Source organism: Chiloscyllium plagiosum, chromosome 8 (assembly GCF_004010195.1).
Source record: "Chiloscyllium plagiosum isolate BGI_BamShark_2017 chromosome 8, ASM401019v2, whole genome shotgun sequence".
Classification (NCBI taxonomy): domain Eukaryota; kingdom Metazoa; phylum Chordata; class Chondrichthyes; order Orectolobiformes; family Hemiscylliidae; genus Chiloscyllium; species Chiloscyllium plagiosum.
In genome coordinates this window covers 89015201-89039627 of record NC_057717.1, presented here as the reverse complement: position 1 = coordinate 89039627, position 24427 = coordinate 89015201, and the positions used below count along the sequence as shown (strand labels likewise).

At 44.3% G+C, this 24427-nt stretch overlaps 1 protein-coding gene across 3 annotated transcripts in view; it reads left to right on the top strand.

The window, feature by feature from the left end:
- The window catches only part of mcoln1a (mucolipin TRP cation channel 1a), a 70996-nt gene that overhangs the window by 526 nt on the left and 46043 nt on the right, over window positions 1-24427 (top strand). For all 3 annotated transcript variants that reach the window (XM_043694697.1, XM_043694696.1, XM_043694695.1), the window contains exon 2: window positions 9808-10028. In XM_043694697.1, the coding sequence (XP_043550632.1) occupies window positions 9808-10028 (221 nt within the window). The remainder of the gene's footprint in view (window positions 1-9807; window positions 10029-24427) is intronic.

Genomic DNA, 24427 nt, shown 5'->3' with positions numbered 1-24427 from the left:
GTTGCAATGAGGAGGCTGAAGGTGAAGGGGGGGCAGGGATGAGTGTGTAGGATCTGATGGTAAGGCTGAGGATGATGTGTGGGGGTGGGGGTCTGCTGCTGAGGGTGGAGGAGTGTGATTTCAGGGGTTGAAGAATGGTCATGGGAGTGAGAGAGTGGAGTCTGAGGTTGAGGCTGAGGCAGGTGAGTTTGGTGGGGGGTTATCTCTGCCAAGGTTTGGGTGGAAATCAAGTTATTTCCCACAGCTGGAAGTCGCTGTCCTTCACCAGCAGTGTGTGGGTTACCGAGAAGGGCTTTGCTCCTGCCTCTTTCCCCTGACTCCCCACTCATCCATAGGACTGGGCTGTCTCCCCTTGCTCATTTTTGGCGTCTTGGGCTCTCCTCTTGATGTCCTGTGTGAAATGCTTTCAGTTGTAGAATGGCTGTCACTGTGTTGTGTGACAAGTTAACATTTTGATTGTGGCATTTCTGATTGTTGTTCAGGGTATCGTGTCTTTTATTTTTCTGTGTTCTGTGTGAATTCATCCCTGTCCTACCCCCAACTCCCATGCAGTCAGTTGATTTCAGACATCTATTGGAAGCAGCTATGCTCACTGGCGTGAACAAAATGTTTGAATGGTAAAGGAATGAGGAGAAAGTGAAGACTGCAGATGCTGGAGATCAGAGTCAAGTGTGTGGTGCTGGAAAAGCACAGCAGGTCAGGCAGCATCCGTGGAGCAGGAGAATCAACGTTTCAGATGTAAGCCCTTCATCAGGGATGAGGCCTGTGGGCCGGAGGGGCTGAGAAATAAATGGGATGGGGATGTGGCTGGGGTGGGGTGGTGGGGGGGGGGGGGGGGGGGGGGAGGTAGCTGAGAATGCAATAGGTAGAATAAGGTAGGGACACACTTGATAGATCAGAGAGGACAGTGGAGCAGATAGATGGGAAGGACGATGGACAGGTCAAGAGGGTGGTGCCAAGTTGGAGGCTTGGGACTGGGAAGTGAGGGGGAGGGGAAATAAGGACACTGGTGAAATCCACACTAATCCCATGTGGTTGCAGGGTTCTATGGCAGAAGATGAGGTGTTGTTTCTGTAGGTGTCGGGTGGTTTGGGTTTGGGGACAGTGGTGGAGGAATTAGTCTTGCAGTTGTCTTCTCCGTGTGTGTATGGATGGAGTCTGTGTACATTTGGTATTTTTCGAGGGGGTATTTAGGGGGGATGTATGAGTTGCATGGTCTGCCTTCATGAGGAGGACAACACACCTGAGAAACAGGAGCAGGGGTCTCCAGCCTGTTTAATTATGACTTTCTGCACCTCCATCTGTTTCTTTCCTTTATCCTGATATCCTTGTCCAACAACATTGAAGGACTTGAACAGCTATTGATGCAGTGAGCTGCGTAACAACAGCTTGCCCTTTATAAAGCACGTTTAAAAATATTGGTGCTGGAAATCACAGCTGGTCAGGCAGCATCTGAGGAGCAGAACAGTCAACGTTTCGAGCATAAGCTGTCCTTGAAATGTTGACTCTCCTCCTCTGATGCTGTCTGATCAGCTGTGCTCCTCCAGCACCATATGTTTTGACTCTAATCTGTAGCATCTGCAGTCCTCACTTTCTCCACCTCTAAAAATACAGCAGGAAATTCCGAAGAGCCTAGTCAGAAATTCTGCGCTGAACTGCATCAGGGCAACATTTTTTTTTTAGGAGCCCTGTGTTTGAGGCCTAAGCAGTGGAAGGTACCATTTCCTGGAGTATTTTGACAAAGCAGAGCAGAATTGGAAGGCTTCTGGTTGAGTGTGGATTTTTGGCTAAGTTTAGCCGAAGTGGGAAGAAACTTTCAGTATGTTTGTACGATGTGAAGAAGCTGCTGCTATTTGTAAAATTGCACTTCAGAATGAATCAGCTTTCCCTATAAGACAGAGGAACTTAAAGCCAAAGCAGCTTTGCACATGACCTGCAGCGTGTGATTGTGAGAGGTGGTTTGCAGCTAAATTGCTGTTCTCGATTTCTTTTGTCTCTGCCTCATTGTTCACACATAGTGAACAGGATGAAATCTGGTAGCACCTTGAGCCTATCCCATGCATGTGGTAGCCTGTTCATCCCAATATTTACTCCCTAATTCAAAACCAATTAATCCTAGAAAGGTGAAACATAGGGTTACTAATCAGGAGGATGGTATCTTCTCATGTCCAATCTCTCCCTCAAGTATTTGCTACTTGTGGTCGTGAGTGACAGCAGGAAGGTCTCAGATAATTTCTTGGTCCCTGGACTTATAGCATGCACAGTGGCTGCCAATTATTAAACTGCGCGAGCCTTCTCTTCTGGGCAGCCCATGGCGTCTGAATTCAGCAGCTTGTGCTCCACTCCTTCCCACACCAAGCCGCTAATTTCCATTCCATAGATATAACTGCATAACTCAAACTGTATCCCAGCGCCACATTGTCTGAGGTATGTTGGTGTCTTCGTGATCTGCTCACTCTGGTGCACATCAAGGATCCATGTTTGGAAAAAACACATGGATGTTCTTTTCCCAGTATCCACTCCAGTATTTATCCCTCCAACAGCATCGTCAAAACCAGCATAATCTGGTTTTGACTGTACTGCCTTGCTTGACTCAACTACCCATCAGGAGGTACAGTGGGCAAAGGTGGTCTGCAGTCCATAGGGAATAAGAGGAGCACTGAATTTATAATGCACCTATCATGACCACCAGTGTGTCAGAAGGTTGCACAGCTAATAATGGATGTCAACTCAGTGTTCCAAAGTTTGGATTTTGATTTCTAGTTCCTAAGGAAGTTCCTAAGGAATACTGTTCCAATGCCTGTTTCTCCAAGGTTACCAATAAAATTAGGCTTTTCACTGTGCCTTATATCCAGCTTATCACCTTAGTCACTGCATCTGGTACAGCACGAGGGACTTTGCTTCAGTGATTATGGGCATCACATTGGCTCAGTGGTTAGCACTGCTGCCTCCTGGCACCAGGAACTGGGTTTGATTCCACCCTTCAGGTGACTGTCCATGTGGAATTTGAACGTTCTCCCTGTATCTGCATGGGTTTCCTCCAGTTGCCCTGGTTTCCTCCCACAGTTCAAAGATGTGCAGGTTAGGTGAATTAGCCATGCAAAATTGCCTGTAGTGTCCAGGGATGTGCAGGCTTGGTGGATTAGCCATGGAAAATGTAGGGTTACAGGGATAAGTTAGGAGGGTTGGGTCTGGATGGGATGATCTTCAGAGAGCCGGTGTGGACTTGATAGGCCAAATGGTCTGCTGACACACTGATATCAGTGGGCAAGAAGAGTTAGTCACATTGCTCTGGGTCTGGAGCCTCATGTCAGCTGAAGTGGATAAGGACAGCAGATGTCTTCCCTAAAGGACATGAGTGAACCAGATGGTTTTGTTTTTAGTTATGGTCACCATCACTAGCTTCCAATTCCAGATTTATTTATTGAATTTAAATTTCACCAGGGACTGTGATGGGATTTGAACCCTGGGACTGTCGATTCCTAATGCAGTGATATTAATGGTATATCACTATCTCCATTCATTCCCCTTGAGATTCTGTGGGTACTGAAATGCCTGTTCTTTGTATGACAGCCTGAATACAGTGATAACAGCATATTGAACATGGGCTTCACAGCTGAGCTCCAGTCTTGGCCTGACTTTGTGCTCCCACTTGACGCTAAGTGCAGTCAAAAGACAGGAGACCCTGATGTCTTGTTACGTACATATTTATGTTTGTTGTGGAACTGACTGCATGTAGTCGGTGTATGAATACAGGTTCTTAAATCTGTTCAAGGACAGGGTGTAGTTTAAGATGCCTACATAGCAGGAGGGAATTTGATTACCATAATTGTTCTTGTGACTAAACATTAATCCACAGTTTCCTCATTAGTATCGATGTAATCAACTTTAGAGTAACATGATAACTAATCAAATGTTAGTTTTAGGTATGCAGTTAATACTTGTTTATATTCTTTATATTAGAGTGCCCTTTTGCCTGCTTGTGTGCTTTGTTTGGCTTCCAAAATACTTTATGACACAACTTGAGATGTTCATTTGTGATGAGTGTTGCTTGAGGTGTCATACCATTTCCCCCTCAGTTGAAGCAAAATGTTCAGAGACACTGTATAGTTTTACTTCCTTCGTCTTTATTCCGGGCCCTAAGGGAGAGGGAATGATCGACCATGTGCAAAGGGAGATGAGTTCACGGTCTTCTCTGGAGCAGCAGTTTCTCAATGATCTACATAGTAATTTTACAGGGAGGAGCATCCAGATAAGGCAACATACATATTAATTGGATGACCGTTACAATCAGTGAGTATCAACAGTAAAGATTAAGCCATCTGCTGTTACATGATTAATCATTGGCTTCACTCAACGAATATCTTTCACCTTGTTAACTGACATTACATACTGAATGCTACCTCGTCTTTGTTACATGGCTCTATATAATGAATGCTTTTCCACCTTGTTAACCCATTACCCTTGCCTTCAGCACCCATTGGTAACTGTAAGTTCTTATCTGATCTGAGTCATGCTCAGCTGAACCTCTTGTTTCACAAAACTCAGAACTTAGCTCTTTCCCTGCCTGCTTATATCCTATACACATTCTTATTCCCTCCTTTATTATTTCATGATAACCAGCGCAATGGCACTACCAGCTTTTGTAAGACTCTGACAGCCAGTATTTAAGCAAGTTATTGACACACAACATGCAGTGATTATAACAAAAATTACTAGTCCGTTACAGTAATTAGTTTGAAGAATAGTCCCATGTGAAAATTCACCAGTAAAGTTCTTAAATCCATAGTGACCACTCCATCCCCTCCAAGTCAAGTGGAAACGAGCCAGGTCTCCAAGATCTCCTTTAGTAATGTCCAATCTGAAAGCAAAATTCAGTCTGTCCTTGTTTATCGCTCCACGGAGAAATCTGATTTCTTGGATAATGGCGGCTAATACTTAACAAAACTGACGAGACTTCCATCCTTCCGAAGATGCTTCAAATGGAGGATACCAGCGCCTGAGTGTGCAGTGCAGCAGCTGCAACTGCAGGCTCAGTGAATGCAGCATTCTTTGTTGAGTCTGCTCTCGCTTTGCTGTTAAATGTAACAAAGCCAACTGGCCGTTTTGATGTTAGCTTGGTCAATGAACCATCATAACCGTAAATGATCGAAAGATAAGGTAAAGCTCACGTGGTTTAATGTCCATAGTAAGGCCACTGACACAAAGTCTACAGACCTTGATTGTTGTTAGCTGCTTCACTTTTCATGCTCGTGACTGCGGAGCTGATTGAATCCGTTGGATCAGGTTGTGGAGGGGTGGGCAGTGGTCTGAAGATGTGCTTTACCTGTGAATGGAGAAACTCAAGAGAGGATGTTAGCTGCTGAAAGTATCTTTGCATTTCTTCTCTCATGCCTTCCATGCCAAGTGGTTATCAGTATAGACAGTCACGCATTTAACTACACTAAATCGTGTCAGCCTATTTCAACATTATTTGAATTCTTAAAGTCTGTTACTCTGTTCACTATTTATGACATTATCGAGTTTTATATAATCCATAAACTTCTAAGTTATATTGCCTTAACTATCAACAACAATCGATGGTCCTAAAATCAAACCCTCAGGAGACCCCATTCAGGGTTATTCAAAAATTATTTTCCTGTAACAAATTGATACCTGGCTACTGTGAAAGCTGTCAGGAAACGTATTTCAAAAATCTGGAACAGCAAGAAAACAACAATGCCTCTTCAGTTGCTAAAGCACAGGAAACAGTTTCAGTTTTGATTTAAATTCCAAATATTCATGGAAAACAAATGCTGAATATCTTAAAATATGGTGACAGGCCAGGCAAATACTTAGCATATCTCGCTAGGAAAAGGAGCGCCCCCTCAAGGCATTACGGTGATTAGGGAAGGGTCTGGGAGCCTAACATGTGACGCTAAAAAAAATAAATGTGACATTCCAGAGATTTTACTCTAAGTTATACCAATCTGAGGATTGTGAGGAGGATGGGCCAAAATGGAATTTTTTTAAGGATCGGGCGTGACCCCCGAACAAGAGTCCTTTCTCAATGTTCCCTTATCAGAGCAAGAAGTGCAGGATGCTGTGAGGCAGCTACAGAGTGGAAAGGCGCCCATTCCTGACGAGCTTCCCAGTGAATTCTGTAAGGAATTTATAAACATACTGTCAAGCTCGATGCTCAATATGTTTAATGATTCATACACTCATGATTATCTGCTGCCATTTGAGTGTGGCCAATATTTCACTTATGCTTAAAAAAGGGAAGGTCCTGGAGGACTCAGCTTCACACATGCCCATTTCACTTTTAAATGTGGACTTTAAAATCCTCTCTCATACTCTGTACAAACAAATACTACAGTGGGCAGCATGGTGGCACAGTGGTTAGCACTGCTGCCTCTCAGCACCAGAGACCCGGGTTCAATTCCCACCTCAGGCGACTCTGTGTGGAGTTTGCACATTCTCCCCGTATCTGCGTGGGTTTCCTCTGGGTGCTCCGGTTTCCTCCCACAATTCAAAAAAGTGCAGGTTAGGGTGAATTGGCCATGCTAAATTGCCCGTAGTGTTAGATGAAGAGGTAAATGTAGGGGAAAGGTCTGGGTGGGTTGCGCTTCGGTGGGTGGGTGTGGACTTGTTGGGTCGAAGGGCCTGTTTCCACACTAAGTAGTCTAGTCTACATTGGACAAACAGGCAGAAAACTAGCCAGCAGGATACATGAACACCAACTAGACACATGACCCTCTCTCACTAGTATCCTGATAAACGGATGAGGAAGGACACTTTGACTGGGACAATACATCCATCCTAGGACAAGCCAAACAAAGACATGCACAAGAATTCCTAGAAGCATAGAGTTCTGGTTGGAATGCCATCAGCAAACGCACCAAGTTAGACCCCATCCACCACCCCCCTGAGAAAAGGAACAGGAAGTGTCTTCACAGGAAATGACATCACCAGCCCAAGGAAACCCAAACATATAAATAGAAAGCAGGAATTTTTAGCATTGCTTCACATGAGGTCCACTGAAGATGTTACCTGTTAAGGTAACAAAACATCTGGAAATGAACCTTTCAGCTCAGCGAGCAAACCTACATCCAAAATGGTTAGATATCGAAGCCTCCCAGGCAAGGTGCCCCCTTACCAGTTTTCTGTTTTTGGGCAAAATGAGGACAGTTAGGGAATATTGCCATAACCCAATAGTCTTCAATGTTGTTAAAGCATGGAGGGCAATTCGGCAGAGGGAAGACAGTATTGGCAAAACATCTTCTTTTACACCTTTTGTCGGTATGCTCGGTTTTCAACAGGGGATGATGGATTCAGGATTCAAACATTGGGCAGCTGGAGTGTGTCTTGCATGGGCAGTTTATTTGAGGGAGACGTAATGTCCTTCGATCAGTTGATACGGAAATATGAGCTATCTAATAGGGACCTCTTTCATTTTTTTAGGGACTTTATTCAAAAAAAGCTTCACTTTTGACTGATCCCTACAAATCCGGCGTAGAGAGGGGTGTGCTCAGTGCTAAAAATCACTGTCAGTACTTTATATCATCAATTGGGGAGTGCCCCCTCAGATGAGTTTGATCGACTCTGCAGGATGTGGGAGAGAGAGCAGGGTGTTGAAGTTTCCTCCGAGGCATGGGACGATACTTTGGGAAAGCGCAAGAAAGATATCAATTTGCAATAGGACCTATGCTTTACAGTTGAAGATTCTCCAGAGGGTGCACTTGGCTCCAGACAGTTTGTCAAAATTTAAACCAGGAGTCTGTTCAACATGTTCCAAGTGCAAGGTCTGCACGGGCACTCTGGTCTTGTGGTAGGCTTCAATGGAGAGGATTTTGAGTGTAAGGGTGGAGAAGGACCCGACCCCTCTCTTCTGGGCCTGCCCAGTGTGTTCCCTGCAGACGCGCATAAGAAAAAGTTTTTCAATATTCTCACGTTCTGTGCAAGAAAGAATATTTTGCTAGGTTGGGTATCCGAAAACCCCCTGGGCCAGTTGGGTTGGCGGCAAAGTGTTATGGAGCATATTCCCTTGGATTTTTCTCACAAGTATGGTCCATCACAAAACTGAGAATTTTTATAAGATAAGGGATTTTATAAGCCCTTCTTGGAATATTTGGACACTGATTTATCTGCCACACGAACAAGAGCTTTTATATAGTCCGTAACATTTGTGTTTTCCGTGTCCAATATCTGGGGAGGAGGAACCATAAACATTTGAGTGTTTGGCTGAGCTGACTTGTTACTATTTATTAGTTTGTTGGTTATTTGTTTATTTGGTTAAATAGCTAGTTTGGTTTTTTATTCTATACTTATCTATGTTTATACATTTGTACATGACGGTGGGTTGGGGTTTTTATTACTTGTGTTTTTTTGTACTGTTTTGAATTATATTGTTTTGTATCTGTAATGTTAAAAATCTATTTTTTTCAATAAAAAATATTTTAAAAAAAATACTACTCAAACTGAGATTGACAGAAGTTTCAATGCCATTGGATTGAGAGTGAGAGTGTGAAGGTGAGTAAATGATCTTATTGAGTGGTGGGGCAAGCTGCAGGAACTGAATGGCTGACTCGCCCTCCTGTTTGTTTTTTTGCAAGCAAAGTAGTTTTATTTTGTTAAAGTGGGATATCTATGAGGGACAGTGAGCACGTCTACAAGCATTGCACAGTCAGCTCCATGATCTCTTACTGCTCCTTATTTGAAGACAGTACAGTGGACCCAATGTGTGAGCTGTTTCTTTCATAGTTTAGTCACTTTGTGCCAATAATGATTCTCAAACAGTAGTCCGTTGAGTGACCAGATGCTGGTAGTTACTGAGGAAGGAGTGTCGATGAGGGAACCTCTCCTCAAGTGGAAGCCCTCCATCTTTAACTCTTCAGATGAAGAAGGTGCTTTGGATTCGCATACCACATGAGGTGTAGTTAGTGCCTTGAGAAAGCCATTTGCTTTGTACTGTTGTGACATGGCTTATGGCACAAGGTGAAGTAGTGGTGACATCTTGGAACAGTTTCCTCTGAGCAAAAGGGAGGCACAAATTGTGATAGGGATAAGCCTAGTCTAGTCTAGTCTGCTCTGCCATTTAATTAGATCGTCACTTATGATTATTCCATGTCGTTAGTGGGGAGCTGGAAAAGCACAGCAGATCTGGCAGCATCCAAGGAGCAGGGGAATCAATGTTTCGGGCAAGAGCCTTTCATCAGGAATATGGCTTGTGAGCCGAGGGGGTAGAGAGATAAATAAGGGGGAGAGGTGGAGGTAGCTGAGAGTGCGATAGGTAGACGGAGATGGGCGTAATCGTGATAGGTCAGAGAGGAGGGCGGAGCAGATAGGTGTGAAGGAAGATGGACAGATAGGACAGGTATCGCCACTACGCCCATCTCTGTCTACCTATCTAACTCTCAGCTACTTCCCATCTCAGCACCACCCGATATCTCTCCACCCACTTGGCTCACAAGCCTCATTCCTGATGAAGGGCTCTTCCCTGAAACATCGATTCTCCTGCTCCTTGGGTGCTGCTTGTCCTGCTGTGCTTTTCCAGCACTTCACTCTCAACTCTGATCTCCAACTTCTGCAGTGCTCACTTTCTCCTGATTATTTCATGTCCCGTAGACTAATAGCCTGCCCCCCACCTTGCTCATCAAGAATGTATCCATCTCTGTCTTAAAAATATTCAATGTCTCTGCTTCCAGCACCTTTTGAATGCCATTGTGTCAGGCTGGGAGTTGGACTTAATAACCAAGGCTAATGTTTGCTGCTTGACTGAAAGTGTAACACTAGATCCCATTTGGTATTTTTCTTCTCTCTGTTCAGAAAGTGCGAAGCTGCTGACTCCGGTGAACAGCTATGGTTCCCAGGACAGTGACCATGTTGTGGGCCCTCAGCCTACCCACCTGTGCCAGGGGCAAGAGGAAGAACTGAGGAGGAAACTAAAATATTTCTTCATGAGTCCCTGCGACAAATTCCGAGCGAAGGGCCGGAAACCCTTCAAACTTATTGTGCAAATATTGAAGCTCATCGTAGTCACAGTGCAGGTAAGGAGTAACCTTGGAGAAATCCACTGAGAGAGATTGACTCACGTTGGACTATTGAGCCCGTGATGATAAAGAGGAGACTTGGGGGTAACCTCCATGCTTTAGTAATGCAGATACCCAGGATAATACTGCAGGGATGTGACTTTAGATCTCACCTTTGCTAGAATTTAAATTCAATTCATTGAAGAAACAAAAAAATCTGAAGTCCTGTAATAGTGACCATGAATAAATTGTCATAAATACCCATCTGGTTCATTTTAGGAAGAAAATCTGCCAACCTTGACCAATCTGACCTACATGTGACACCAGACCTACAATTATGGGACTGACTCTTAATGACCCTCAAGGGCAATTAGGAGTAGGCAAATAATCTGGCCTTGCCAGTGACGTCAACATCCCATGATAGAATTTAGTGAAGGATGTTCACTGTTAGAGTCATCGTTATAGAAATATATAGCCAGAAAAAGGTCCGTTGCATTCCCACTGGTCAAAACCAACCAAATAGCATTCTAACCCCATTTTCCAACACTTGCCCCATAGTTTTGCATGCCTCGTGCACACCTAAATACTTATTAAACATTGAGGTTTCTGTCGTATCACCCTTATGGCAGTGAGCTCCAAATTCCCACCACCCTCTGGGTGGAAAACGTTTTTCCTTGCAGTTCCTCTGAACATCCCACCCTTACCTTAAAACTATGTCCTCTGGTCATTGATCCCTCCATCAAGGGGAAAAGGTTCTTCCTGTCTGCCCTATCTACGCCCCTAATAATTGTCATGTCCCCTCTGTCTCCTGTGCTTCATGGTAAACATCCACTCTGTCATTGAAACTTCTAGCCCAGGCAACATCCTGGTAAATCTCCTCTGCACCTTCTCCGGTGCTACCACATCCCCCTATAATGTGGATTCCAGAACTGCATACATACTCTAGCTGTGGCCAAACCAACATCTTCCAGCATAACCCATCTGCTCTTAAACTCTGTGCCTCAGCTAATAAACGCAAGTATCCCATATGCCTTCATAAAATAATATAGCATGGAAACAGGCCCTTTGGCCCAAACTGGTCCATGCTGACTCAGCTAGTTTCAATTGCCCGCAATTGGTCCATATCCCTCTAAACCCTTCCCATCCATGAATCTATTCAATTATTTTTGAAATGTTGCTGTCTTCTCTGGCAGCTCATTCCATATACGCATCTCTCTCTGTGAAGAAATTGCCCATCAGGTCTGTCTTAACTCTTTCCCCTCTCGTCTTAAATCTATGCCCTCTAGTTTTCAATTCACCATCCCTGGGAAAAAGACTATATGCATTCATTCTATCCATCTCCCTCATGATTTTATACACCTCAATAAGGTCACTCCTCATTCTCCTATATTCCAAGGAATAAAGGCCTATCCTGGCCAACCTCTCCCTATAACCCAGGCATACTAGTCTTGGCAACATTCTCATAAATCATCTTTGCACTCTTTCCAGTTTAACTACGTCTTTCCTATAACAGGGTGACCAAAACTATTCCCAATGCTCCAAGTGTGGCCTCATCAACAACTTATACAACTGTAATATGCCAGCTTCTATACTCAAAGCCTTGACCGATGAATGTCAACATGCTAAATGCCGCCTTCACCCTGTCGACCTGTGATGCTGTTTTCAAAGAACGATGTACTTGTACTCCTAGGTCTCTCAGTTCCACACCACTCCTCAGGATCTTACCATTTACTGTATTAAGTCCTACCTTGGTTTGACTTTCCAAAGTGCAACACCTCACATTTATTTGTGTTGGATTGTATTTGCTAATCCTCCGCCCACTTCCCCATTTGATCAAGGTCCCTCTGTGATTTTTGATAACCTCTTAACCACTTTATGCATCTGATTACCTTAAGGGACCAACATATGTGCACACCATGGGCGCTCTGATTCTCGGTGCTGCCCAGAATCCTACCTTCATATTTTTGCTTGCCTTATTTGTTCTACCCAAATGTAGCACTTCACATTTATCCAGCTTGAATACTATTTGCCACTAGTCAGCCCCTTTTTATTTTCTTGTAGTCTAAGGTGGCCTTCCTCCATCTTTATCACCCCACCAATTTTTGTATCATCTGCACACTTACTTCAGTGTAGGAGTCTTGGTCAGTTTAAATCACATATAAACCACAAACCACCTAAAACCGACCTCTGTGGGATTCCTTTGGAGACAGACTTTCAGTTTGATAAACACCCTTCAACCGTCGCTCTGCTTCCTGCCACTGCAACGAATACAGATCTAATTTGCAGGGTTTGCACCTCCTGCAGTGGCAGAGAAAGGTACCAGGAGTGTGGTGTGGGCTGACTACCCCAGTTGACCCATTGTCTCAGCCTGCGCCTGTCCCACCGAACTCCCCTCTTCCTACATCGCCACCATCCTGTCCCCTTTAGTCCTGGAGCTCCTCACCTATGTTAGTGACACTACGCATGCCCTTCAGTACCTCCAAGGTTTTCGTTTCCTCAGCCCCCCAATGCCTCATATTCACCATGAACATCCAGTCCCTGTACACATTGATCCACCACGACAAAGGCCTCCACTCTCTCCGTTTCTTCCTCTCATGCCATCCCAAACAGTACCCTTCCACCAACACCCTCATCCGTCTGGCTGCATTGGTCCTCACCCTCAACAACCCCTCCTTCCAATCCTCCCACTTCCTCCAAACCAAAGGGGTAGCCATGGGCAGCCGCGTGGGACCCAGCTATGCCTACCTGTTTGTCGGATATGTGGAACAGTCCATCTTCCGGACTTACACTGGCACCATCCCCCACCTGTTCCTCTGCTACATCAATAATTGTATCGGCGCCGCCTTGTCCTCCCACAAGGAGGTTCATCAAGTTTACCAACACCTTCCACCCCAACCTCAAATTCACCTGGACTATCTCGGACACCTCCCACCCCTTCCTGAATCTCTCCATCACCGTCTTTGGTGACCAACTAACCACAGACAAGCCCAATTCCCACAGCTACCTAGACTACACCACCTCCCACCCTACCTCCTGTATAAAAATGCCATCCCTTATCCCCAATTCCTCAGCTGCATCTGTACCCAGGATGACCAATTCCACCACAAAGTCCCAGCTGGTCGCCTCCTTCCACGATTGCAACTTCCCTTCCCATGTGGTTGATGATGCCCTCCAGCGCATCTCCTCTACTTGATGCACCATCGCCCTTAAACCCCACTCCTCCCAATACATCAAGGACAGAACCCCCCACCCCCAACCTCCGTATACATCGCATCATCCTTCCCACACTTTTGCCATCTCCAAACGGACCCCACCACCAGAGATATATTTCCTTCCCCACCCCATCAGGGTTCTGAAAAGATCATTCCCTCCGTGACTCCCTCATTAGGTCCACACCCTCCGCCAGCCGACACCCCACTCCTGGCACCTTTCCCTGCCAATGCAGGAAGTGCAAAACCTGTGTCCACACCACTCCTCTCACCTCCATACAAGGCCCCAAGGGATATTTCCATATCTGTCATAAATTTACCTGTACCTCCTACCAATGTCATCTGCATCCGTTGCACCCGGTGTGGTCTCCTCTACGTTGATGAGACTGGATACTGCCTTGCGGATTGTTTCAGAGAACATCTCTGGGACACCTGCACCCACCGACCCCACTGCCCCGTGGCTGAGCACCTCGACTCCCCCTCCCACTCCACCAAGGACATGTAGGTCCTGGGCCACCTCCACTGCCAAACCCTAACCACCCGACGCCTGGAGAAGGAACGCCTCGTATTCAGCCTTGGGACTGTGCAACCACACAAGATCAATGTGGATTTCAACAGTTTCCTTATTTCCCCTCTTCCCACATTATCCTAGTTCCAAGCCTCCAACTTGGCACCGCCCTCCAGACTTGTCAATCACTCCTCCCTTTGACCTATTACCTTCTCCCTTACCTTCATTACCTATTGCTTTCTCAGCTATCTTTCCCCAAACCCCACCCCCTGCCATTTATCTCTAAGCCCCGACCCACAAGCCTCAAATCAAAGCAGGACTTATACATTTAATGGTAAGGTCCTGGGGAGTGTTGCTGAACAAAGAGACCTCGGAGTGCAAGTTCATGGTTCCTTGGAAGTGGAGTCTCAGTTCGATAGAATAGTGAAGAAGGTATTTGGTAAACTTTCCTTTATTGGTTAGAGCATTGAATATAGGAGTTGGGAAGTCATCTTGCGTCTGTACAGGACATTGGTTAGGCCACTTTTGGAATACTGTGTGCAACTCTCGTCTCACTTCCAGCAGAAGGATGTTGTGAAACTTGAAAGGGTTCAGAAAAGATTTACAAGGAAGTTGCCAGGGTTGGAGAGTTTGAGCTATAGGAAGAGGCTAAATTGTCTGGGGCGGGTTTCCCTGGAGCATCGGAGGCTTAGGGGTGACCTTTTTAGAGTCTTATAAAATTATGAGGTGCATGGATAGAGTAAATATCCAAGGTGTTTTCCCTGGAGTGAGGGAGCCCAGAACTAGAGGGCATAGGTTTCGGGTGAGAGGGGAAAGATTTTAAAAGGGGCCTGAGGAGTATCTTTTTCATGCAGAGGGGGTGTGTGTGTGTGTGTATGGAATGAGCTGCCAGAGGAAGTGGTGGAACCTGATGCAATTACAACATCTGAAAGTCATCTGGATGGGTATATGAATAGGAAGGGTTTAGAGGGATATGGGTCAAGTGCTGGCAAATGGGACTAGATTAGGTGAGGATATGTGGTTGGCATGGATGAGTTGGACGAAAAGGTCTGTTTCCATGTTTCTCTATGACTCTAGTCCCACCTGCCTGCTCCTGGCCCATATCCCTCCCAACTTTTCCAATTCATGTACTTACCCAAATGACTTAAATATTGTAACTGTCAACATCGGCCCTTTCTTCTGGAAGCTCATTCCACATACGAACCACTCGCTGTGTAGAAAAAAAAATTGCCCTTTTATGTCTCTTTTAGATCTCTGTCCTCTCACCTTAAAAGGATGCCTGCTATTAACCCTATCTATACCCCTCATGATTGTATAAACCATAGAAGGTCACCTTTCAACCTCCTATGCTTCAGTGGAAAAAGTTCCAGTTATTCTTTGTAATTCAAACCTTCCATACCCAGTAACATCCTGGTAAATCTTTTCTGAACCCTTCCCAGTTTAATAATATCCTTCCTACAACAGGGTGACCAGAACAAAACATGTTACTCCATAAGAGGCCTCAACAATGACCTGTACAACCTCAGCATGACGTCCCAACTCCTATACTCCAATATTCTGAGCAAGGGAGGCAAGCTTGCGATATTCAATTCTTTGATTATAGGGATCAAGGAAATGAGTTTCGGTCCTGAAATTGAGACTCTGGCTCACTGAATGCTCTGTTCTCATCACTAGGAATTAATTATGTTGCCAGTTCTAAAGAAAGGAGTTTGAAGAAAACATTGCATTTCTGTGGTGACTGGTAGTGACTGTTGCAATGTGAGAATCAAAGCAGTCACTTTGTGCCAAGCAAATTCCTGCAAACAGCAATGTGTGGTCATAACCAGACAATTTGCTTTTATCTCTTAGATGATTGTTAAATGCCGCAGATTCTGGTGAGAACTTGCCTCCTGCTCTTTGAAATAGTGTTCAAAGATCGTTTACACCCAGCATAGGAAACTTGGTCCCGGTGATTAATCTGGTGGAGCTCTGTTGTACAGTTCTCTGTGGCAGATGTAAGCTTATTTGGATAAGCACACCAATCCTGTAAATGCGATTTCAGGTGTGCTGCCCTGTGTGGGACTGGATGCTGTATTTTATTTTTTGCCTGTGAGCATTACTAGTGAGACGAGCATTTACTTCCCCACCTTAATTGCTCAAGAAAGTGGTTGTGGGCCTCCGCCTTGATCTGTTTCAGTCAGCAGGGTGGAGGTACACCCAGAGTATGAGGAGGGAGAGAGTTCCAGCATTTTTCCTCTTTGGTAAAGTCCCAAGTCAGGTTGGTGTGGTTTGGAGGGGAAGTTGCATGCATTCAGAATTCAGTGCAAAAGGACCAAGGAATTGATGAAGAAAGGAAAAATGGAATATGGAGGTAAATTACCAAAAAAAAATCCACACTGGCTGTAAAAAGGAAAAGATTCACCCAGACCAATGTGGGCAGAGCCAGGGGAATTTATAACTGAGAATAGGAAAATGGCAGAAACACAAGCAATTGCTTTATCTCTGTCTTCACAAGGGAGATGCAACAACATCTTCACGAGCAGCAAAGATCTGGGAGGAATTGGTATTCATAAGAAAGTAGTACAGGTTAGAAAGAGCAGTTAACGGGTCTGAAAGTTGTGAAATTCTCTGGTCCTGATATGTTACATTGAATGCGGTGGCTGCAGGGGTAACAGATGCATTGGTGGTCATCTTTAGAATTGGTTCCTGCATACTGGAGAGAAGCAAGTGTAACCCAACTCTCTATGACAGGAGGGTGACAGAAACCTGGGAACTAGACATGTCAGCCTGACAGCAGCAGGGAAAATGCTGGAAATTATTTATAAACTAGACACTTAGAAAAAAAGTAGGGTTAAACCGTCAGTGTGGATTTATGAAAAGGGGAAATCTGATCAATCTGTTGGAGATCTTTTGAAGCTGTGACTAACAGAGTAGAATGGGCTAAACCAATGGATGTAGTGTATTTGGATTTTCAGGAGGCTTTCGATAAGACCTCATACACGTTACGAAGCAAAATTAAGATATGTGGGATTGAGAATAGTATAAAGGCATGATTTGAGAACTGCTGGATAGAAGACCGTCAGATAAACAGGTACTCTGGAGGTTGGCAGGTGACAACCTCCAGGATCTGTGCCTGTGCCCCCAGCTATTCCCAAACTTTGCAAGTAGGAACCAAATTTATAATATTTTCAAGTTTATTGATGATACAGAGCTAGGTGGGAATGAGAATTGTGAACAGGAAGCAAAGGAGTTTCAAGGGGACTTAGACTGGCTGAGTGAATGGGCAAGAGTGTGTCAGATGGAAGTTAACATGGAAGAATGTGAAGTCATCAACTTTGATAACCAAAACAGAAATACTGAGTATATCTTTGTAGTCAGAGATTAGGCAATGTTGATGTCCAAAGGAACCTGGTGGCCTTGTTCAGATGTCACTGAAAATTAACTATAAGTGCAACAAGAAATTAACAGGACTGTAGTGTGTTGGTCTTTGTTGTTGCAAATTTGTATTGAGCACAAGAGTGAAGGTGCCTTGTTGCAGTTGTATAGAAAATTGATTTACCCCACCTGATGTATTGTGTACTGTTTTGGCCTCTTTACCTAAGGAAGGGTAAATTTATAGAGTCATAAAGCACGGAAGCAGACACTTCAGTCCAAAGCAGCCATGCTGACCAAATATCCTAAATTAAGCTTGTCCCATTTGCTAGCATTTGTCTCATATCCATCTAAACCGCTCCTATTCATGTACCTATCTAGATGCCTTTTAACTGTTGTAATGGTACCAGCCTTCATCGCCACCTCTGGCAGCTCATTCCAATATTACACCACCCTCTGCATAGAAACATTTGTCCCTCAGGTACCTTTTAAATCTCTCCCCCGTCACCTTAAATCCATGTTTCCTAGTTTTGGACTCCACTACCCTGGGAAAAAGACCTTGGCTATTTACCTATCAATGTCGCTCATGATTTTATAACCCTTTAAAAGGACACTCCTCAGCCTCTGAGGATACTCCAGGGATGATAGCTCCAGCTTATTCAGGCTTTTCCTATATGTCAAACACTCCAACCCTGGTAACGTCCTTGTAAATCTTTTCTGAGCCCTTTCAAACTTAACAACATCCTTTCTACAGCAGGGGAGACCAGAACTGAACTTGTTGTAGAAGAAATTCAACAAAACTCAATAAATTAATCCCAGGATTAATTAAGTAGGATTGCCTATGAGGAGATTTGAGACTGGTCCTGTACTGTCTGAAATTTAGAATTGGAGGGGATCTGATTGAGACACAAACGGGTCTTACAGGGGTCGCCAAGATGGATGCAGCAAGAATACTTCTCGTTGAGGCCCAGTCTCAGAAGAATAGATAGGCCCTTTAGGACTGAAATGAGGAATTCCTTAATTCTGAGGGAGGTGAATTTTCAGAATTCTCCACCCCAGAAGGTTGTAGAAACTTAACTATTGGCAATGTTCAAAACATGGATTGATATATTTTGAAATATTAAAAATATCAAGTGATGGGAATAGTTTGGGAAAAATGGCATTGAGGTAGAAAACCAGTCATAATGTAGTTGAATGATGGAGCAAGTTTGCTGGGCCCAATGGCTGCCTCATTTTTCCTGTCTGCTCTCCATGTCTTTGAGTGGTAGAGGTTGCAGGTTTGGAAGGCGCTTTTGAAGGAAGGTAGCTGAGTTGCTTCCGTAGCCTCTGTCCGAAGTGGCCAATATTTCTCCACGAAGAGGGGCTAGTATTTGTGGAAGCAGTGCTTGCAAGGAGCAATAGGACATGAGGTCAGTGGCGACTAGAGAGTTAACTGTTGTGTGGGCACGTTGCTCTGTCATTGAGCTGTACAGGCAAATGTGTTTATTTAACAAACATCCAACATATTTAATAAATAAGGAATTAAACTAAACAATCAGAACATCATTTACTGGTATTTCCTCTTACCATTTTACCAACAGCGCACAATAAAGGTGAAAGTTCATATACATATTGTGTAACACCCTGCACCACTGTCAGAGAAATTAGCCCAATAAAGCAGAGATCACAAAACACAGATCGAAGTGAAATTAGCAAACCGTTTATTAACACAGCAATATCGCGGAAGAGAAATTGACTAAGCTGAAACAGCACAGGGAGTCTGTCCAGGTAGCCGAAACACACTTCCCCGAACAGAGAATCAAGCTGGATTTTATAGGAATACTGTACAATGATAATAAAAATCGGGAAAAGACAATGTATTTGATAATTAAGTAATCCAGTTACGATGGTGATAATCACTATGTAGTATCAGAAGAATGTCCTGATTGTAGATACAATGTAGCTTCCTGGCAGCATCAAACAGCTTTTGGGTGAGAATGTCCCTTTTAAGGCAGGTATTGTGAGCGAGATATTCTGGTAACTCTCTGCCTGTCACTGGGGTATGAGACTGCCCTTAGGGCTTTGGGACATCTGTGTTGATTGGATCCAGAAAGCTTATTGTCAGTTTGTCTTGGGAAGTGTATTCTCTGGTCTGTGAGTGACTATGGTCATGTCTGGTTTCTCTTGTCAGTTTTTGTTTGGTCAATGCTGAGGCATTCTGGGTGTTTCTTGTATGGTTTGGACAGGCTTGACTTTGTGTTCTGTGTGGCCATGCTCTGGGTAGGCAGGGTGGCAGATTTTTTCCCACAGCCGCCAATACTCAGCAGCAGCAGCAGTGTGGACTACCTCTAAGATACTCTATAGAAATACTCTGTGGGCGGCACAGTGGCACTGCTGCCTCACAGCGCCAGAGACCCAGGTTCAATTCCCGACTCAGGCGACTGACTGTGGAGTTTGCACGTTCTCCCCGTGTCTGCGTGGGTTTCCTCCAGGTGCTCCGGTTTCCTCCCACAGTCCAAAAGATGTGTAGGTCAGGTGAATTGGCCATGCTAAATTGCCCGTAGTGTTAGGTAAGAAGGGGTAAATGTAGGGGTATGGGTGGGTTGCGTTATGGCGGGTCGGTGTGGACTTGTTGGGCCAAAGGGCCTGTTTCCACACTAAGTAATCTAATCTAATCTAAAATCCACCAAAAACTCAACAGCACCTTCCAAACCTGCAACCAGTTCCATCTAGAAGGACAAGGGCAGCATATACACAGAAGCACCACCCCCTGCAAGTTCACCTTCAAGCCAGTCTCTATCCTGATTTGGAAATATATCATTGTTCCTTTGCTGTCATAGGGTCAAATCCTAGAATTCCCTTCCCAAGAGCATTGTGGGTGTACCTATAGCACATGGATTGCAGCGGTTCAACAACCGCCACCTTCTGTCGGGCAAATGTTGACCCAGCCACTAACACCCATGTCCTGTGAAGTAATAATAAAAAAAAAAGCACAAGTGTACCAAAGTCACCAGCTCAATTATGTCCATTACTCATGTCGCAGTTTGCTAATCAGGGATGTCAGTTGCCATGTCCTGACCAAAGTCAATATTAGTGTGGAATTCCTGATGAAGGGCGTTTGCCTGAAACATCGATTTTCCTGCTTCTCGGATGCTGCCTGACCTGCTGGGCTTTTCCAGCACTACTCTAATCTTGATTCTGATCTCTAGCATCTGCAGTCCTCACTTTCGTCTATGTTCTGACCAATGGTTGCTCTGCTCAGCTGAGCAGTAGACAGGTTCAGGCTAACTTAGGCCACATACTTTTCACAAAAGGATTTTGTTGCCTTTTGCACAATCATAGCAATTATTCTTGTTTGATTCTTGGTGTGTGCGAACAGACTTAGCTGTTCATTTTTATATGTTCACAGAATGTAGGCATCACTGAAGCCATAATTTTTTTGCCCACTCTTGTTGTCCAGAGGGCAGTTAAGAGTCACCCACATTGCTGTAGGTCTGGAGTCATGTGTACGCCAAACCAGGTAAGAATGACAGACCTCCTCCCAACAGGACATTAGTGACCCAGATGGGCTTTTACTGCAATTGTCAGCAGTTTCCAAATCGCCATTCAATACAGGTGTTAAATTGTCTTTCCAGCTAGTGTGATGGAGTTTGAATTCCTGGTCCTAGAGAATTAGCAAGGTTCTGGATTACTAGTGACATTACCACTGTCACCCCGCCGGGCTGCTGACAGTGTCATAGAGCTGGACAGCACGGAAACAGATCCTTCAGTCCAATTCGTCTATGCCGACCAGTTATCCTAAATTAATCTTGGCTCATGTCCCTCCACCTTTCCCATTCACATACCCATCCTTTTTAAATTTAAATGATGTAATTGCACCAGCCTCCACAATTTCCTCTGGCAGCTCATGCCATATGTGGACCACCCTCTGTGTGAAAAAATTGCCTCTTGGGTCCCTTTTAAATCTTTTTCCCCCTCACCTTAAACATACGCTCTCTAGTTTTGGACTCCGCTGCCCTTAGGGGAAGGCCTTGGTTATTAACCCTATCCATGCCCCTCATTTTATAAACCTCTATAAGGTCACCCCTCTGTCTCCGACGCTCCAGTGCAAATAGCCCCAGCATATTCAGCCTCTCCCTATAGCTCAAACTTTGCAATCCTGGCAATGTCTTTGTAAATCTTTTTCGTACCCTTTCAAGTTTAGCTATTTTTCCTATTGGAGGGAGTCTAGAATTGTGCACAGTATTTCAAAAGTGGCCTAGCTAATGTCCTCTACAGCTGCTACATGACATCCCAATGCCTGTACTCAATGTACTGACCAATAAGGGTAGGCATACCAAATGCAGCCTTCACTATCCTGTCTGCTTGTGGTAGACAGTGGTACAGTTAATCTTGCTTCAAGATGATTGCAGCAATGTTGGATGAGTGAGCTGTCTAGCAGAAACCACAGTAAATCTTCAAATGTAACCATTTTGGAGTTTTTTGTGGGTTAGAAGGAGCAGGAACACAAGTTCCAATTGTCTTCTGATTCAGTGGCCAGTTGCAGTTACTATCGGCTGTTTGCTGTTCCCACTTCTCAGCTAATGGTAACAGGATAATGACAAGGTACCTGGCAGAACTCCCAGAGCTTTTTATTGAAATAAATCCATTATGATTGGCAGGGCTGTTTGTCACTGAACTCACCAGTTACGTCGCCCATTGCCCGATCTCTCTCCATTCCATTCCTGTATCTGATAGGTTACCCTGTAAAATGGGCACCTTTGTTAGGACCATATCGTAGTTTGTTACCATAGACCCCGCACTGAGAATATAATTTAGTATCCGAATCCCTTTTGAGACATTTTGGCAATGTGTCAAAGTGCCGTAACTGGGTGTTTAAAAACAGTGGTTTGCAAAACTAAACTGCCCCTGGCTCTGATATTGTTTTCTGCTATAAATAGAGAATTTATTGCTTGTGGTAATTTATGCTGATGAAAAGAAATGACCATTTGAGATTTTAAAAATCCTTTCATGGGATGTAGGCAATACCGGCAAGGCCAGCATTTGTTGCTCAAACCAAGTTGCTGCTTGAGAAATGGTGGTGGATTGCTTTCTTGAATGATTACAATCTGAGAGACGTAAGGACACAGCAGTGAGGTAATTCCAGTTGACCCAGTGATGGTGAAGAAACAGTGATATTGTTTCAAATCAGGATAGTGTGAGGGGAACTTGCAGGCATTGATGTTCCCATGTCTCTGCTTAGCGAAGGGTGCAGTTAGTTCTGAAGCCTTTATTACTATTGAACCTTTTATACAAAAGTACTTGTGAAAAGTATTCAATGTTGCCTTGTGGAGTACGCATCCGCTACTTTGGTTACAGCGTGTTCTCAAAGATAACGATGAGGTGAATTAATCAGATTAACTTTGAATCCATTGATTATGATAAAGTTGACCCCTGAATGTCTGCCTCTCTCTGGCTCAGGGCGATGATGCAAGTCTTGCAGGGCTTCCCAAAGTTAGGGGTTGCGAGCTCGGGCAACAATAGCTGCTGTGGACTGAATTAAAACAGCTACTCTCCTGCATTCTCGGCCCTTACTGCATGATATCTCTGTTCTCCACTGAGGGGTGACAACAATTTTCTAGTCGCAAAATAGGGTCATAGTGGGGAAGCAAGTTCAGGCAGCACTGATTTATTATGTGTGCTGTTATAAAGTCATACAGACCATTTGGTCCAACCAGTCCATGGCAAACAGAATTCCAAACTAAACTAGTCCCACCTGCCTGCTCCTGGCCTATATTCCCTCCAAATCTTCCAATTCATGTACTTATTCATGCTTTTCTTGAATGTTGTAATTGTGCCTGTATCCACCACTTCCTGTCATGTGGAATGAACATGCAGAGGAAGTGGTAGATATGGGTGCAGCAACAACATTCAAGAGACGTTTGGATAAGTACATGAATGGGAAAGATTTGGGGGGATATGGGGCCATGAGCAGGCAGGTGGGACTAGTTTAATTTGGGATTATGTTCAGCATGGACTGGTTGGACTAGGCCCTGCAAGACTTGTCATCATGCTATGTCAGACAAAGAGAGGCGGGCATCCACGGGTCACCTTTATCATAATTAGCGGTTTCAAAGTTAATCTGATTAATTCACCTTGTTGTTAACTTTGAGAACATGCTGGACTCCACAAGGTAACAATGAATACGTTTCACAAGTAATTTTAGACAAAATGTTCAATGGTACTGAAGAGTCATGCTCCAAAACTAACTGCCCCTTTTGCCAAGCAGAGGTCAAAGCATTGAATATAGGAGCTGGGAGGTCCTGTTGCATCTGTTATTGGTTAGACTACTTTTGCAATATTGAGTGCAATTCTGATCTCCATTCTATAGGAAGGATGTTGTGTAACTTGAAAGGGTTCAGAAAAGATTTAGAAGGATATTGCTAAAGTTGGGGGTTTGAACTACAGGGAGAGGCTGATGCTGGGGCGTCAGAGGCTGAGGCGCGACTTTATAGTTGTTTGTAAACTTGAGGTGTATGGAGAGGGTAAATAGACAAAATCTTTTCCTTGGCTTGGGGGAGTCCAGAACTAGAGGGCATAGGTTTATGGTGAGAGGGGAAAGATTTAAAAGAGATTTAGGGGGCAACTTCTTCATGCACATATGGAATGAGTTGCCAGAGGAAGTGGTGGAGGCAGGTGCAATTACAACATTTAAAAGGCATCTGGATGGGTATGTGAATAGGAAGGGTTGAGAGGGATATGGGCCAATTGCTGCCAAATGTGACCAGAATAATTTAGAATGTTTGATTAGCATGGATGAGTTGGACCGAAGGGTCTGTTTCCACACTACACCTCTGACTCAATGCGTACCACCCTCTTGTTTTAAAAAAAAGTCCATGTCTTTTTTTTAATCTCTCTCTCACCTTAAAAATGAGGCCTCCAGTCTTGAAATCCCCCATCCTAGGGAAAAGCCAACTACCATTAACCCTATCTGTGCGGCTTACTATGTTATACTTGTCAGATGCCCTTTTACCTGCAAACAGTCTACTTCAATCAACTTTTAAAAGTTCTTGTCTCATATCATTAAAATTTGCCTTATTCCAATTAAACAAAATTAGCTTTTATGGAAGGGTTATCCGTTTCCATAACCATTTTGAAATTAATAGAATTATGATCGCGAGACCCAAAGTGTTCCCCCACTTTTACTTCAGTCACCTGCCCAACCTTGCCCAAAAGGTCATGTTTTGCTCCTTCTCCAGTAGGAGCATCCACGGATTGATTAAAGGTTTGTGAAGGTTTGTAGCTCAGGTTAAGGATTAGGGTGTAGCTTTGCTCGCTGAGCTGTAGGTTTGATATCCAGACATTTCATTACCTGGCTAGGTAACATCATC